The sequence below is a fragment of the Asterias amurensis genome, chromosome 2, assembly GCF_032118995.1.
Source record: "Asterias amurensis chromosome 2, ASM3211899v1".
In the NCBI taxonomy this organism is placed as follows: Eukaryota; Metazoa; Echinodermata; class Asteroidea; order Forcipulatida; family Asteriidae; genus Asterias; species Asterias amurensis.
In genome coordinates this window covers 25976956-25994129 of record NC_092649.1, presented here as the reverse complement: position 1 = coordinate 25994129, position 17174 = coordinate 25976956, and the positions used below count along the sequence as shown (strand labels likewise).

General features: G+C 39.7%; 1 protein-coding gene across 4 annotated transcripts in view; it reads right to left on the bottom strand.

Annotated features, from left to right (window-relative positions):
• LOC139954405 (uncharacterized) overlaps positions 1-17174 on the bottom strand; it is a 163803-nt gene that overhangs the window by 30586 nt on the left and 116043 nt on the right. For all 4 annotated transcript variants that reach the window (XM_071954194.1, XM_071954193.1, XM_071954197.1 and 1 more), the window contains 3 exons: positions 13370-13469; positions 10970-11061; positions 9013-9161 (listed from right to left, as the gene is read on the bottom strand). In XM_071954194.1, the coding sequence (XP_071810295.1) occupies positions 9013-9161; positions 10970-11061; positions 13370-13469 (341 nt within the window). The remainder of the gene's footprint in view (positions 1-9012; positions 9162-10969; positions 11062-13369; positions 13470-17174) is intronic.

Genomic DNA, 17174 nt, shown 5'->3' with positions numbered 1-17174 from the left:
CATTTAACCAGACAAAAACGAGATGCGGTTCGTCATAAGTTTTCCTCCGAAAGCAAATATTTGTTTAAAGGTAATGGACACTTGTCAAAGACCAGTATTCTCACTTGGTGTGTCCCTCTATGCATAACATAACTAATCTGTGGAAACTTGGACTCAATTGGTCATCAAAGACGCAAGAAAACAAAATGAATGAAAAACACCCTTGTTGCACAAATTTGTTTGCTTTCAGATGCCTAAGGGCTTCAGACCCGAAGTCTTTTAATATTTTGAGTGAGGTATAACCCCTTTTCTCAAAACTACGATTCTACTTCAGAGGGAGCCGTCTCCTACACCATTATGTTATACTATCAACAGCTCTCCATTGCTCGTTACCAAGTACATTTTTATCCTAACATGTATCTTGAGTAATGACTAATTGTGTCCAGGAAGTTGTATGGATTATTCAAAGGACATTCATCCCTAACCTCAGGAGGCAATTAGTGGAGTTTCCTCGAAGGTATCATCAGCTTCTACGAACCATATAGATTGGAGGTATCATGGGTTTCCGTTTGGACGAAATACATCTCAATATCAGTATCAAAGGGGGAAAAGTACCTGTTTCATATTTCACTGATCGTTCAATCAAAGACCTGCATCGGTGAGATTCGACTACCTTTTTGGTTAGCTATATCATGCATTGATTGTAAAAACATGTGTTTTGGGAGGAGAAATAAAAACGATGCCTATAGAACATCGGATCATACAGGGCACCTGAGAAGAAAATTACACTTTTGCTATCTGCTTTCTCATTATGTATCCTATATACTGCGGTGTTTAGAGTAAAAACAAACGCATCCCAGTGTTGTACATAATGTACAGCAAAAATAAACATTGTTAATTAAATAGCTGAGCCGTGGCATCACAGCTCCAGGCACCAGATACTGTGCCTTTCAAGTTTCAAGTGGTAATTTTGTCTACATAAAAAGACCAAGAGCATTTGGACATGAAAGCGCTGCGAGCACGGTTTATAATTTTTGACCGCGTTTTTTCTTAATAAATCCCGGGGAAGGCACGCGGTGTTATCACATTAACACGTACTTAATGGTTTCGTTTCTGCAAAGTCGACCGTGTTATTATCTCGGTGTTAAAGTACTATGTTCAACCCTGGGTCTGGTCCTTGACCTATAGTATAACATACCTGCAAAAAGCACGTACTGTACTTTATACAAAGTCAAGGTAAAACAACCCATCATTGTGCTTTGTTTTGTAAATAATTACCTCGATTACGGAAAATCACTCTTAAAACTTAAGGGTCAATAATGTTCCACGTTTCATTGATCTTCACGGCAAGACAAACCGATAAGGGTTCAGCAGCCGATTTCACGGAACGCTGGGATTAGTCCTTTCTCGAATTAGGACGAGTAACTCGTCCTAACTAAGGACGGGCTCTATATTATGTCCTAACATCTATGGATATAACGGAACTTAACTCGTCCCTAGTCCTAGAATTTATCCTAATTAAGGAACAGTTTGGTGAAATCGACGGCAGCCCCCATAAAGCCCGGAATCCGGGTCAATATTTTGACCCGTGAGTTATAATCAGAATGTAAGCAACTGAACCAGTGATATTACAGGCCTAGAAATTAATTAGTTCCCCAGCTGTAATCACAAGTCATAGCCTTCAGAATTCATCAATGGTATATCATACATTGCCGGACAGTCTATACAGGCCCTTTTCGAATCCACGGCTTCGGCTCCAGATTCGGCTTAAGCTAGCTTGGTCCCGCGTTTGTTATGAGAACCGGCGTGCTTTGCGTACGTGCTCTCAGGGCTCCAGACGAGAGGAACGAAGCCTGAAGCCGAATCCAAAGCCGTGATTTCGAAAAGGGCAACATCCTTGTGAATTTCCATATTAAGATTTCTGGCCGTAGGCAAGCAGGTGCTTCATGTAGACACCTTACTGCGGACTCAACCGAATCAAACACTAAAAAAGTGTCAGTTGCTACGAGAGGTAAAATCAACAAAAAAAATGCCATGCAATGAAACCATGATACGGCACTGCAGCTGAAGTGAACCCAAAATGCAGTGCATCGGTTGAAAGTGGTTCCGTTTCACAGCGCGACCAGCACAGACAAATTAGTATATATGTCACTTTCAAAGCTGTCTCAATCCACCTTTTTACGGGTTCAGTTTCAAGAAGGCTTTTACGGACAAGATTATAGCTGTCGCACCTTTTACTAGAATATGATGATGTTTTAGTGGTGCTAAATCGGCATAATTAATTGCAATTTTTGTCTTAAATTTAGCTTCAAAAAGACTTGTGAAATTAAAGGCAGTCCGTGCTGTTGATCAATGAAGACTTTTATCTCACACAACACTCTAAGATCAACGTGCTCTGAAAACCAATACTTTAATTATCTCAATAAATATTTGCACTTGTGAGGGCGGGGTGTACGTGCCGTTGGTGGGGAAACACAAATTCAATGGATAAGCTCATTCATATTTTGTATTTCAAGACTCGTATCTTTAAACTATATTTCTAAATTGTTGGTAGCCTTTGGGTTGTTTGTAGCAATAGTATAGGACTATAGATCATTCATAGATAGTTAATAAGTATTTACTTTATCAATAATTATACTACCTTTCCAATTGTACTGATAAATTCTCAAATTTAATGTTTGTTTTCCCAATATGGAATAAACGTCATATTGAATCGAATTGAATGATATGTGCTCTATGCCTTACAGAAAAACCATAGCACCGACTTTGGAGTTATTTGCTAAGACGGCACTTTCTCTTCGAATAGAGGTATTTATGGACTCTACCGGTGTCACTTAATCAAAGCATCTTCATGATCAAACCGACCGGAAGATCAGCAATATTTACCGGTAGTGTATTTCCATCAGTCCGCCTCGGGGACCACCAAATCCTACCCGACTATATTTATATTAAATACGCGCAAACCCCCGGCTCTATTAAACATTATTCAAGTTTCCATAAACTAAAAATAGAATTAATCTCTTCAAAAAATATTATTGGGCTTTTAGAGAAATGCATCGGTGTGACAATTTCTTTAATATAATTTGGACTTCATGAGGTGCTTTCGAGAAATGACTGGGCCTCAGGGGGCTTCAATTAGTCTCTTGAGAGTGAGAACGGTGTCAAAGAGTGAGTCTGAATAACATGTTAGACAATACAGCTGCTTCTATTTAAGACCACACAATCACTGGCACAATAATAACAACAGGAGGTACTGAGTTATATTTCCAAAATGACCAAGGCCTGATTTCATAGAGCTGCAGTAAAAATCACAGTTTAGCTGGTAGCCTTATTCTGGTAAACATAATTATGTTAGGCGTAGCTACTTTTTGTGCTTAAGCAGCTGAAATTGGGCCCACACCAATACGCCACGAGAGGATAAGGTAAACTGGTTAAAACAACAACATTCAAAGTAACGAAGAGGGACAAAAAATCCACACACCAAAATACGATACTGTTTTCTTCAGAAAAAAAAATGGTTTGACGATTTCGTGCCAAATTTTAAATTGCAATTTTATGTAACAAGGATCCCAAGTCATCATTTTAAAAGGTGAAACCTCTTCGCGGGAAAAACACATCAACTGCTCAATGACTGGCTGAGTAAACGCCAAATAGCATTCGATATTGCGTACACAGCTAAAAGCTCGGAGTCAGATTTCGCAAGGTCTTGGATTTTGCTAGAACTAGTAATAGTAACTAAAACCGAAACTTCATCAAACTTCAATAAATGGATGCACCATTCGTTATTGAAGACCGAGTAACAACATGACAGGCATAGTGATTAATACTTTAATTGCATTTAACATCAACAACATCAACAACAACAACAACAAAAACAAGAACAACAACAGCACCATCAACAACAACAGCACCATCAACAACAACAGCAGCAGCATAATAGCAACAACATCAGCAACAACAGCAACAACGAAAACAGCAGCATCAGCAGCAACGAGTCAAAGTTTCCATCATTACCAGACAGAGAAAGACAGTATAGAATTTATGCAAAGTAATACCTCATAATTCATTTTAACTTTTTAATGGACTAAAAAAGTTATTTTCTTCGACTGCAAAAAATGAAAGTGATGCGATTTAAGATGAAGTCTGAGGGAGGGGTGACCGGTGTGTCATACCTCCTCAAGAAAGTGTTCATCATCCCGTCTAATGTTTAAGTTTTTCCATGAAATCATAGGAAGTAGTGGGTGAAAGTGATCTTCGCGAAACTGCTGCATTTCGGGTTGTCGAAGCAGCCCGTCCGGTTCGTCGGTGTAAACCAAAAACCGGGCTGGGAATCGAAGACAGTTGATGCTTTTCATTTTGCCTTTGAAAGACAAGTGTTTGTGACAAGGGAATGCATTACACTTTCTTTAAGTTTAATATAGTAGTGTGTAACACAGCGTGTTCGAATCACTCACGTTATGCTTAGCAATTAGCATACATCACATCCCTAGAACGGAGTGGTGTGCATCTTTTAAAGTGTTACAAACCATCATCTTATGTCTCAAACAGATTCGGTAGACGCGTTTGGTTTGACATTTTGCAAAATGTTTGGGGGAAATCAATGAAATAAAGCATTCTTTAATACAGGTACATCAACCATTGCCAGCCTTCCGTTATCAGTTTCATTATTTCCTATGCTAAGCTTTGATTGTTTCGAAATAAATTGCAACCAGTACCCAACTTCATGAGGCTGCTTGATTAAACACAACAAGTAGCAACACAAATGTGATTTCAGGAATCAGGCTACCAGCTAAAAAAAAACCCATCTTATTTCAGTGACTGGTATCCTGCTCATTATTGCTCAGCAGAACATTCTTAAGCAATATTCAGAGCTTATAAGCAGCTCTAAGAAATTGGGTCCAGTGTACGAACATTCGTTCCATTGCTTCTGAGAAACACCTAAATCTTAATTTGTAAATTAACATAACTCAATGACAAACCAAAACATACGGCAGCAGAAGAACAAGGAGACTATACTGTTTACTGAATCAAGGGAACCGGACCGAATGTGATGGCCTATTTCTCCTGATTGCAAACACCGCCCAAAAATCAAGAGACAATTGATCTCATATCAGGTCGCCAATAATACAACTTATGCTGAAAAAAACCCCAGAACGCAGGGGACAAGAAAACTAATAAGGTAAAGGTATTCCTATTGTTCTCAGAATGATGTAAGTCTGACGCCACTTAGCACCATCAGCAGTCACCCGTTTCGCCCACACAGGTGTTGCAGACCTGATAGTACTTGGAAAGGGGTGGGGGGGGGGGGGGTTCAATGATGTAGGAGTGGAGACCAATCATCCCTCAACCATAGCAATTAGCAAAACTCTCCTGTCTTTTGCGAAGCGGGAAAGATACAGAGTGGACATGCAGCAGACTATTGCATGCTGAGTGGTATTAGCAGGGTGTTTATGGATGGTTTAACTGCTCGTAGCTGTTGCATAATCTATACGACCTCGTCTACGTTTTTGCAAACAGTGCTGAGAAAGTAATTATCGAATTGGCCGGCTAATGAGCAATCTCAGGGGACGTGCACATGATACCCTTAATTGGGGGATTACACAGCTTCTGACTGATTGGAGACTACAACCCCACCCCCACCCCCCAATAACTTCACCATCGGGACATTAACTCACCCGTTGACGTCATCACAAAAACTGTGGAGTTGTTTCAAGAGATACAATACAATTCATCTAGACCACAGCGGTTTGTGGCAATACAGTTTTAAAACAATAAAAAATTGCAAGTTAAAGTCAGTAACAACCACCAAACAATCACTGTGGGATAGAACAGGTAAGGTTTCAGACGCTTCTTGAAAATATGAAGTGAATCAGCAGAGCGCAGAGATGGGGGAAACTATTCCGAAGCTTATAGGGGCAGAGGTGTCTGTTTAACGAGACAGAAGTTACAAATGAGCGCACATACAAAAAGGGTTTTTCCTTAGCCACTTAGTCACTGGGAACGTGAGTCCACTTCAAGACTAACTACATACAAGGTCATATCAATTACTCACAGAAGTTCACGGGCGGAGTAGGGAAGAAATCCCAACGAGTCGAGTAACCATTAATAAATAATAATTAAAAAAAAATTGGGGGGGGGGGTGGAATAAATTTCTCAAAAAAAGTCAATCATCATAAATAATTAAAGTCACCTGGAAATATAATTTTTTTTTCTTTCAAACATAAGAGTATATGCTTACGAACAATAAAACAATTTTTTAGTAATTGTTTGTCACGATTTATATGTTTAAAAAATATATAAAGTTGTTTGGGGGGCTGACTCCGCCTACCCCTTTTGGGACGTCAATCGAGGCAGACTTTGCCTGCAATGCGTATAGTAAACACACGTGCAAAGTACATGTACGTCCAAGTCGTGAGTTGGTACATTTCAAAAAGTGTTTTTCTGCATTCAGCAGCAATACACCTGGTCGGCATTGCCGGGAAAAAATTTTTTTTTTTTTTTTTTGGAAACGTACAAACTCACGACTTGGTCCGTACATGTACTTTGCAATCGTGTTTACTCTACGCATTACAGGCAAAGTCTGCCTCGATTTACGTCACGAACAGCGCCCTCTCGGGTCGGGGTCTAGTCTTAAATTTGTAAATAACATAAGAACTGATTTTGTAAAACCTTAGTTAACTGTGTATTCACATTCCACTCATCAAAACACATATATTAGTGACAAAAGCTTTATTTTGAAAAAATACCACTTCCAGGTGACTTTAATAGGCAAAATTATAAGCACTTCATTGTAAAAGTAAAGACTTTCCGTGTTTCCCAAAATAAGTGAGGATCATTCTTAGAGAAAAAAGCAAAATTTAATTTCTACTTTTATCCAAAGTCACTTAACTAAAACGAGGCCCGCAACACTAAATGGAGTTGGTATAAACATACTTCAACGTACGATGACGCCGTAAGTCTAGCCGTAGCCCTAGCTGTACCCGCTATTCAGACACGACCTTAGTCCACAAAAGGGACTCCTAAAAAATAAAAAAATAAAAAAAGATCTACTCATAGGCCCTACGGCTTATAAAATAGCCACTTTTGCAAGTTTTCCCACGCGAAAGGCTATACTAAAAATGTGTTGTTTGTTTTCAAAATCCATCATCAGATCCAATTAAAACGTCCCCCAAAATGGAATTCGATTATTATTGTAATGCAAGTTTCATTAGGCCTATGGAGGCTTACAAATGTCAGTTAGGTTATGAACTATTTTAAGTTTATGTGACTATGATCCGGGAACCAATGGGACCGTAGACACACAAGGTATTTCCTTTGTAACGCGATGACGTAGTTCATCGAATCCCATTGCTATTAGAAGTACTGGATTTGATAACCCCGACGGCTACAGGGAACTTACGCATGCCGTAATGTTTTCAACTCATGTTTGGTAGCTTGTACATTTCAATTATGCATCATGTATGATTTTCAACCAAAAAGGAAAGTATTTTGTTTTCTATGACCATTTGAAATGGTAAGGAAATAAAAAGGGCAACTTCAGCAATCAAATTGACTATGCGCTATGTAAAAAAAATAAAAAAAATAAAAATAAATAACATTGATTGATGCCGTGATCGAATAACAAATACAATTGGGAAATCGTGTGCTTCTTTTTGCCCGTCTTAACAAGCGTTTCATCAATTTGATTGTAATGTACGTCTGTGCGTTAATCTATCTAATTGGACTCGAGGTTGTCACCACATGGATGGACATGGCAGATTAACCATGGAAAGTGGTGTACTGCTTGATTGCCTAGAGTGAGCTACCCGGGCATGGGATAATGCAATACTTTCGTTTATAATCAACTTTACAGCTTGAGAGGAGACAACATTATAACTCATATTATATATAAAGAAAAATAAACAGACACAGTACAAATTCAATCCCCTCATTATTACAATGCATGCACGATTCATCCTGCTCCAGGTCTCATGACAGCCACTTTATAATGGGCCAATGAATATTCATGAATCTTATTAACATAACAATTATTATTAGGAGGGTCTGCTCTACGCGTGTTTACGTACCAGCATGTTTGGCATATCTATCCCCTGGTTTCATTACAAGGGTTTTTAAAACATGTCTTTTGCATTCCATTGTCTGTTTTATTAATGCATTAGGGGTGACCTCAATTAAAAAAATACCTCGCGTATTACCAGGAGAAACAAAAACACGCATCGTGTAATGGTGTGATCGTTGGTTTTGTTTAACCAATTAACATCAAGGAGAGATTTAAACCGAAGTTTATATCCAATCAATTTGACTTGATGGTTCCCACGTCACTATCGTGTTAACTTACGCCATTCTTAATAAGAAATTCCTGACTTTTTGATTTATTTTATTTTGATTATTTTATCGACGACAAATAAAAATCACATGAATAGGGAATTCTTAACTCCGATGGGCCATCCTCTGTTTGCAATCATAATTTATTTACAACACAACTGGCATAACCGACACATAAATACCAATTTCGTATTTGCTTTGATTGTAAATAAATAATAATAAAACATTAAAGCACCGGAATGAACTAAGCAAAATAAGTAAAACAATAGTTTGAGGCCCAGTATTAGCATAATATCAACAACAATAAAAAGAACTTTCACTGACACCACAAATTGTATGCAGTAATAATATAATCATGGACCAATACAACGTTGAGCTTGTTAAAAACAAAAAGCCTCGTAGGAAGCTATATCTCTTATACATATTGTATTTTAAAATTGTTTAATATGAGCTATAGCTCCCCTTTTTCAGTACACTGCATAGCTTATACCTGTATTAACGCGATAAATACAACATGTCACGGACAATGTAGGTCACTATACTGCTCTGAACAAAACTGTGCGACCAGAAAGCCCAATCACACAGCGTAGAGATACGTTTCTTCACAGGACTCGTGAAAATACACAACAATGGTAAAAAACAAAATTATCAGAAATGTTTCTGTGTCAAAGTATTTCTTGGTTTTAAAACGATTCGGATTGCCCTTACCTGACACTGCTGCCACCGCCATCCTCGTCGGCGACATCAGAGCTGGACGGTGGGACTTGCGAGATGACAGCACCCCTTCGCTGGTGGATCCTGGAGTTTGGTGGCCGGGCCGATGGCTCGTCATCCTCCACGTCACTGCTCGAAGTCACCTGGTGTTGGGAAGGGTGACAAAGGACAGCGTCAGACGACACACCTCTCGGCAACAGACGAAATAAAGTTTCGCGTCTCATTTTGAGTAGGGACCTCCGGACTACAGTGACCGTGGTCCTTAGAGCTGATACTGGCATTAGGGGGAGACAAGGCCCGTCAGGGTACCGCAAGTTTTTAAATCGACCGTCCACAAACCGATTATGAAATCATTAGTAAAATCCAGACTTGGTCATTTCATTCCGTCGGTTAGCACCCAGGTGATAGTAATGTCCACCCCTGTCTGATCGAGTCGATGTCAGTATCTGTTTGTAACTCGTTACAGGATGGGGAGCGTGACTCGGCCGTACTCAAGAGAGCATCCTGTACTACGTCAGTTACAACCCATGAGCCTTCGTGTAGTGATCGTCAACTCTCCCGTCGTCAAACTAAATAGATGTATTAATACACACGCACGGCTGCAGGCTACCTCATCACTCGGCAGCCCATTAGGTTATCGGTTCGTCCAATGATAGTGGAGCATTACACACACACACTACACGGATACTATATATTGAACGCGACTCACGATCTCGACACTCACGGAAGTTGAACTCGCGGGGGATTATTTCCACGAACCCCCACTGCTCATCGTCGTCACGTCGACTGTCTCGACACAAAACACGGTGTTGACATCATCCAACAACCCCACCGAGGGGGTTTCCCCATAATGGTGACTCTCGCGCAGGCGCACAGCCTACTCAGAGCGACAAATATTGGCAAAAATATTGGGGATGCTGACAAAACAAGAATCTATTTCTGGACTGTGTGTGTTCATTCACACTTGGAAGGCCCCCGGGGACGTTAACATAATCAAAACTGCAGCCGGTCGGAGACACAAAAATAGCGCTACTTTTTAAAAAATAAAATATGCCGGGAATACTCTGGGAAATGTTGTTATTTGCTTTTCTCGGTAAAAGTATACATTCATTCAGCTTGGTAATTCAAAACAGTCATGTTCACAAAAAGGGCATGATACAAACAAAGGGACACAAGTCAGTGATGTTAAAACATCCTGCCATAACGACAACAAAGCTGCCACAATAAAGGTGTAAATGATGTATATGAAGCTTGGCGTGATGTGGGCTTTGATAGGAAGTAAATCTTGCAGGTGTTGAGCCCGTTTGTAATTATTTTGAGTATACAATGGGATTCAAACGAATAAAATCGAAACATATTTGTTTTATAAATAATTGGTATTAAAGGCAGTGGACACTATTGGTAATTCTCAAAGACTAGCCTTCACAGTTGGTGTATCTCAACATATGCATAAAATAACAAACCTGTGAAGATTTGAGCTCAATCGGTCATCGAACTTGCGAGATAATAATGAAAGAAAAAAAAACATCTTTGTCACACGTAGTTGTGTGCATTTAGATGGTTGATTTCGAGACCTCAAGTTCTAAATTTGAGGTCTCGAAATCAAATTCGTGGAAAATTACTTCTTTCTCGAAAACTATGTCACTTCAGAGGGAGCCGTTTCTCACAATGTTTTATACCATCAACCTCTCCCCATTACTCGTCACCAAGAAAGGTTTTATGCTAATAATTATTTTGAGTAAATACCAATAGTGTCTTACTGCCTTTAAAACAAACAAAATCAACTTATCATTGGGGATTTTTTTTTGTATTAATGGGATTGAAAACAAATAAAATCATAACATATTTGGAATTTGTTTTCTATAAAATAGTAATTTCTCATCATCTCATTTCATTGTGGTAAATACAGGGCAGAGATCAAAACAATTTTTAATCAATTGGGTTATCTTACCGATCTCTCCTTGGTGAATATTGCCTTTGTCTGCAGGAATTCCGGTGAGGGTACCCTTAGGGAACTACTGTCGCTAGAAGAATCTTGAGAACCTACAACAACAAGGAGCAACAACAAGGAGCATCGTCGGTTGAATGTCAAACTAGGGTACTGTGCAAGGTCGACTTGACCAGTAGTTCAATAGTGTTTTTTTTTAAATACAAAAATACACATTATACACATGCAGTAGTTTTAAAAAGATAAACTAAGTGTTCCTAGTTCGCCGAACCGTTCCCACGCATTATCGTGAAGAAAACCCCGAAACCAAATGAGATATTTTTGAAAGCGACTATAGACTTACATGTAGATGCGTCGAGTGCTGCTTAGCTAATGTAATTACAGTATGTGAAAGGGGCGGGGAGGGGGGGTGTTGGGTGGGAATAAAGACCACAAGTGCAGGGGAACCCCCAGTATAAAATTTTTTAGAAAATTGTTCCTAGTTCGCCGAACCACCAGCCGTTCCCACACATTAGTCGCACGTATGCGTGATCGTCATGTTTCACATAGCCTTGATCAAGGCGCTACAGCCAGCCGCGATCTGCAAAATCCCAATCCCCATCACTGAATTCCGCCAGCGCACCCCCATACATTAAATAACACAGTGCATATAATAATGTGTACAGCGTATGTACACATACGTACTGTACATGTACATGTACCATCTGTATACGGTACACTTACGGTACATGGGTATTTCCTAATGAGCCACGTGTGCGAGGTTGAACGTAGAAAGACACGACCGTACTCACGACTATGCTATACTGTTCTCGCTGTACAATGTATGGTAATGTACATTTGTGTATGCTATGCACTGCATGCGTGTGCAGCGAACCAGGCCGGGGAACAGTATGTCAACAGCCTTGATCAAGGCTATGTTTCACATGACTGACAGGGGTTACGTTAATCAATGTACTAGACGATCTGACACGATCTGAATGTACTACTGTACGATACGAGCGGGAATTCATTCTCTGGTCACCACGTTGAGGGGGAAACCCCTTCCCCCGCACTCATCGGATGAGAATCACCCCGCATTGCTTTTATTGTTCTTTTATTGTTTGTTAACTTTTAATGTAGCATTTGGTATTTTTTAGATTGTCTATTTTGTTGCTTAAGATTTTTAATGTTTGTTGTTAGCGCTTCGATGCCGCTGCCGATACCGCACGCCCCGGTAGTCTCCGCTCTTCCAACCCACTCAAAGTCTAGTCAACCTATGCAAAAACAGTTGTGTGCTTTCAGATCTCAATAAAAGGCTTCAGGCCTGAAATATTTTGATATTCGTCTGAGAAACTACAACTCTTTCTAAGTCAACTTCAGAGGTAGCCGTTTCTCAAAATGTTTTAAACTATCAACAGCTCTCCATTGCTTGTTACCAAGTAAGTTGTCATGCGTAACAATTATTTTGGGGTCATACTGCCAGTGCCTTTAACTGGAATAGACAGCTGAAATTACCGAAAAGGGGTGCGTGACTGCCGACAAGTACGGTATCATGCTTAATGATTCAATGTCACATTCCTCATGTCATGGTCAAGTATGAAATGAAGCCTCGAAGAGAAAAGCAGTCAATAGTTTAATTATATCTGAGGATACTATGATCCGAAAGCAAGTCACTTGAGCTTTTTTTCCATTGGCGTCCTTATGAAACAATAAACCAGACAGACAGTTAGTCACATGATGCACATGTATACTCCGTGTGACTGGCTAGCTCCCTACTATATTTACTTCAAAGAGAAATGTGTCTAGAAGTATCTTCTTCCATGGAGATGTAAAACCTTTAAATGTTGACGTCAGTTATTATTCAACCAAAGGCCATGGCTGATAAGACTCAGGCTTAGGCATGAAATCGGCTCCATCGGCCATTTTAATATTGTAGTTCGAACACATCAGGTTATGCACACTGCTTCAAAATCGAAGGAGCCAAAGCCGAAGCCCAAGCTGAAGCACAGGTTGGATCCAGAGCCCTAGCTGGAGCCCAAGCCGGAGCCCAATCCTAAGCCCAAGCCCAATCCGGAACCGGAGCCCAAGACTGAGCCCAAGCCCCAGTCACAGCAGGAGCCTTAGCCAGTGCCCAAGCCCAAGCCGGAGCTTAAGCCAGAGTCCAAAACGGAGCCCAAGCCTGAACCCAAGCCCGAACCCAAGCCCAAGCCGGAGCCCAAGCCTGACCCAAAGTCGGAGCCCAAGCTCAAGCCTGAGCTCCGAGCCCAAGCCTTAACCGGAGCTGAGGCTTGAGACCAAGCCGGAGCCCCAGTCCAAGCCAAACCCAAGCCTCAGCCCAAACCTGAGCCCGATTAAGACCTCTAACCCGACCCAAAGCCGGAGCCCAAGCAAGAGACAAAGCCCATGCCCAAGTGTAAAACATACCATTACTGCTGCTCCTCCCTAATGAAACGTCATCTGGGTCGTCATGGTGAGTGACTATAACCTTGGGCTTCTGTCTGAAGTAGGACGAGCTGTCTAATTCCTGTATTCGAGAAAAGAAAAATATACGATTTTAAGTTGGTTAGTGTCTTTTGGTGTTATTGTTTGTTTGTGTAGTCTTACTTGTTAAAAACTGGAGACCTCATACTTTGCACACCAGCTTGTTTTTTGTCGTTTGTTTGTTTGTTTGTTTGTTTGTCTGTCTGTTTGTTTGTTTGTTTGTTTGTTTGTTTGTTTGTTTGTTTGTTTGTTTGTGTGTTTGTGTGTTTTTTGCTGGGAAAAAAAAACATTTATGTGATCAGTTTTAAGTTTTAGGTCTAAACCTGACTATGCAAAGGATTTTTTTTGATTTCACAATAAAGTCAGTGAGATATCAGTTAGCCTCAGCTCAAGGCAATTGTAAAATTATATTCCTGTTCATACTTGCCAGTAAGCACACGTACCGACGTGCCAGTGGGCTCGAGTATATTATAGCCTCGAACAAGACTAGGAATCACCATGGACATCGAATTCGAGTCGTGGATTTACAGAGATTGAAGTGAGTTGTTTCACAAACATGCATTTATTCGAGGATACCACAAATCTATATAAGCAAGTCCTTGATATCCTATGCTTTAGTATTTACAAGATGACGATGGTGTCTCTGTGGACGCTTAATATTATACTAACAAAGATCATCAGGAAATGACTGGACTCGTTGCTTGTCCACGCACCGTACAGCTATTATTTGCTCAACGAGGCTTGCCTCATCGCACCACTTCACAAGACGTTGTCACTACTAAGTACAGGCGCCATCGCTGCATACTCCGGGCATACAATATTTTGTAGTTGAAGCTTTTAAAAGTTTTTTTATTAAGGCACTGGACACCTTTGATATTTGTCAAAGACCAGTCATCTCACTTTGTGTATCTCAACATATGCATAAAATAACAAAACTGTGAAAATTTGAACTCATTTGTCGTCGAAGTTGCGAGATAATAAAGCAAGAAAAACGCCATTGTTTCATTACTTTGTGTGTTTGCAGAGGCATAATAAAAGGCTTGAGCTAAAGTCGTTTATTAGTGAGAAAATACCCTATTAAAATTACGTTACTTCAGAGGGAGCCATTTCTCACAATGTTTGATTCTATCAAAAGCTTCCCACTGCTCGTTTACCAAGCAAGTTTTAATTCTAACAATTATGTTGACTAATTACCAATACGGTCCAGTGCCTTTAAGGCAAGTATTATATGGAAAGCGCAAGGTTTCGCTAGGGTGTCTGCACGTTCCTTCTCCTCAAGTACAGTCGCTGATTCGGTAACATTAATCACATTAATTGTTATGGAATTCCGAGTAAGCAAACAAGTTAACGTAGCTTGGCATACAGCGAGGTCGTACAGAAAGAACTAATTACGTTAATTTGGGGGTTTACAATATACTCTGGTGTCTGATAGTACTTTCCAGAGAGTTCTGTGAAAACAATCACACGCATAATTTACACAGGTGGGATTTGATCCCACGACTTTTGCAATTTTATACAGTGCAGTGTCATACCAACTAGAAGACGGAGATTGTCCAGTAGCTAGATTCAGTTTGTATCTTATGTTTTCAGCAGCGGTTACCGCAACGATATATGACGAATAAAACAAATTCAAGCTTGCCTTTAAAGGCAGTGGACACTATTGGTAATTGTCAAAGACTAGCCTTCACAGTTGGAATATCACAACATATGCATAAAATAACAAACCTGTGAAAATTTGAGCTTGATTGGTCGTCGGAGTTTCGCGATAACTACGAAAGAAAAAAACGCCTTTGTCATACGAAGTTGTTTGCGTTTAGATGGTTGATTTCGAGACCTCAAGTTCTTAATCTGAGGTCTCGAAATCAAATTCGTGGAAAATTACTTCTTTCTCGAAAACTATGGGACTTCAGAGGGAGCCGTTTCTCACAATGTTTTATACCATCAACCTCTCCCCCTTACTCGTCACCAAGAAAGTTTTTATGCTAATAATTATTTTGAGTAATTACCAATAGTGTCCACTGCCTTTAAATACACGATACTCACTTATAATCATTCAAATATTAAAGTGCCTTTCGGTCTGATAGTTTCATTGCATGTCCCATAAACAAATCTCTTCATTTAGTGCTTAAACCGCCGAATACCCCCCCTTTTTTCTTGTTAAATGTTTTTGTTTAATATCCTAGTGTACTTTGATTCCTTTTAATAACCATGTAATTCAGCGTCCAGATGCGATTGGTCTAATAAAAAATAAATCATATGAATTTGAATATACATCATCAGCAAAGTGTTTTTCGTGGCCACATTGTCTCATCTAATGACTTGCTTACAACAAGGCTTTCATGTATATGATTTCACTCGTCCATCTTAAGGCATAACATAAACTTGTTTTTGAGCTTAGTCATACGTCGTCAAAGGAAGAGTTTCAATTACGTAACCAAAACTGACTCAATTTGCCAAGCTTCTATATGATGCTTTCTTTCTAAGAAGTATGATTTGTTTGCAAGGTAAGAACGAAAAAGTGATGAATAATGTTTCTTGTTTTGTTTCAAATGTCGGTTAAAGGCACTGTACATTATTGTTAATTACCCAAAGTAATTGTTGGCATGAAAACTTACTCGGTAACGAGCAACAGAAAGCTGTTGATAGTAAAAAACATTGTGAGAAACGGCTCCCTCCTAAGTAACGTAGTTTTTGAAAAAGAGGTAATTTCTCACTCAAATATCAAAAGACTTCATCACAGTTTTTGAGAAAAAGGTAACTTCTCACTCAAGTATCAAAAGACATCACAGACCTGCAGCCTTTAAAACAAGTTATTTCGTTATTCGCTTGCAACTTCGATGATCAATTGAGTCCAAAGTTTCACAGGTTTCTTATTGGATGCATTATGTTGGGATACACCAAGTAATACCACTGGTCTTTGACAATATTACCAAAGGCGTCTAGTGCCTTTAAAAGAATAGTCACAGCGGTTAACTAGTTTGTTTGTTTTATTTTTGTAAATAATCATTCTTCCTTATCTCATCGTAAGAATATGATCTGGCTTGTTTTGGTGAATTTAAATTTGATTGTAACAATTCAGAATAAACAAGGGCCACCATTCGGTCGTTGATCGTCCAACACAACTTAAGTTCAGAGCTATTAATCATTCATTCACATTGGTGTGGAAACTGGTGATTGCGTATAAACGGGCACTCAACAACCACACATTTTTAACACGCTGCTATTTGCAAAATTCCCGGGTTGCTGTTTGGACTTCATTCAGTTGAGTATCTCATCTAAAAGTTGAAATATTTTCACTAATAACAGAACTGAAATCTAATTGCTTCATTCACCAGTCATAATAGTCCAAACACACAGCTTTGACGTGTCCAGTCTCAGCGGCTGATGACAACTGCTAAAGCATCACGCGCCCTGTCACAGATTTCCCCGCGCTCGAGATAAAACGCGCCAAAACATTTGACAGTTAAATTAATGTAAACGCCACGAGGCATATAGGAATCCACCCTAACTTGTATTTTTGTTTTGCAACGACTTTCCAGTTATAGACACGCCTGCAGCATTATTTCCGTTGAAGGCACATTGACATGTCTATCACAATTTAGGTTTTTATTGAAAAAAATTGCAATAAACAAATGACGTGCGCAATAAATTCAATTAAACTGGGTCAGGTTTTATTTTTAAACACAGCCGTTAGCTGGTACCCGCAGTGCCCTTTCCACATACACACGCCAGTGCCCAAGTACCATCA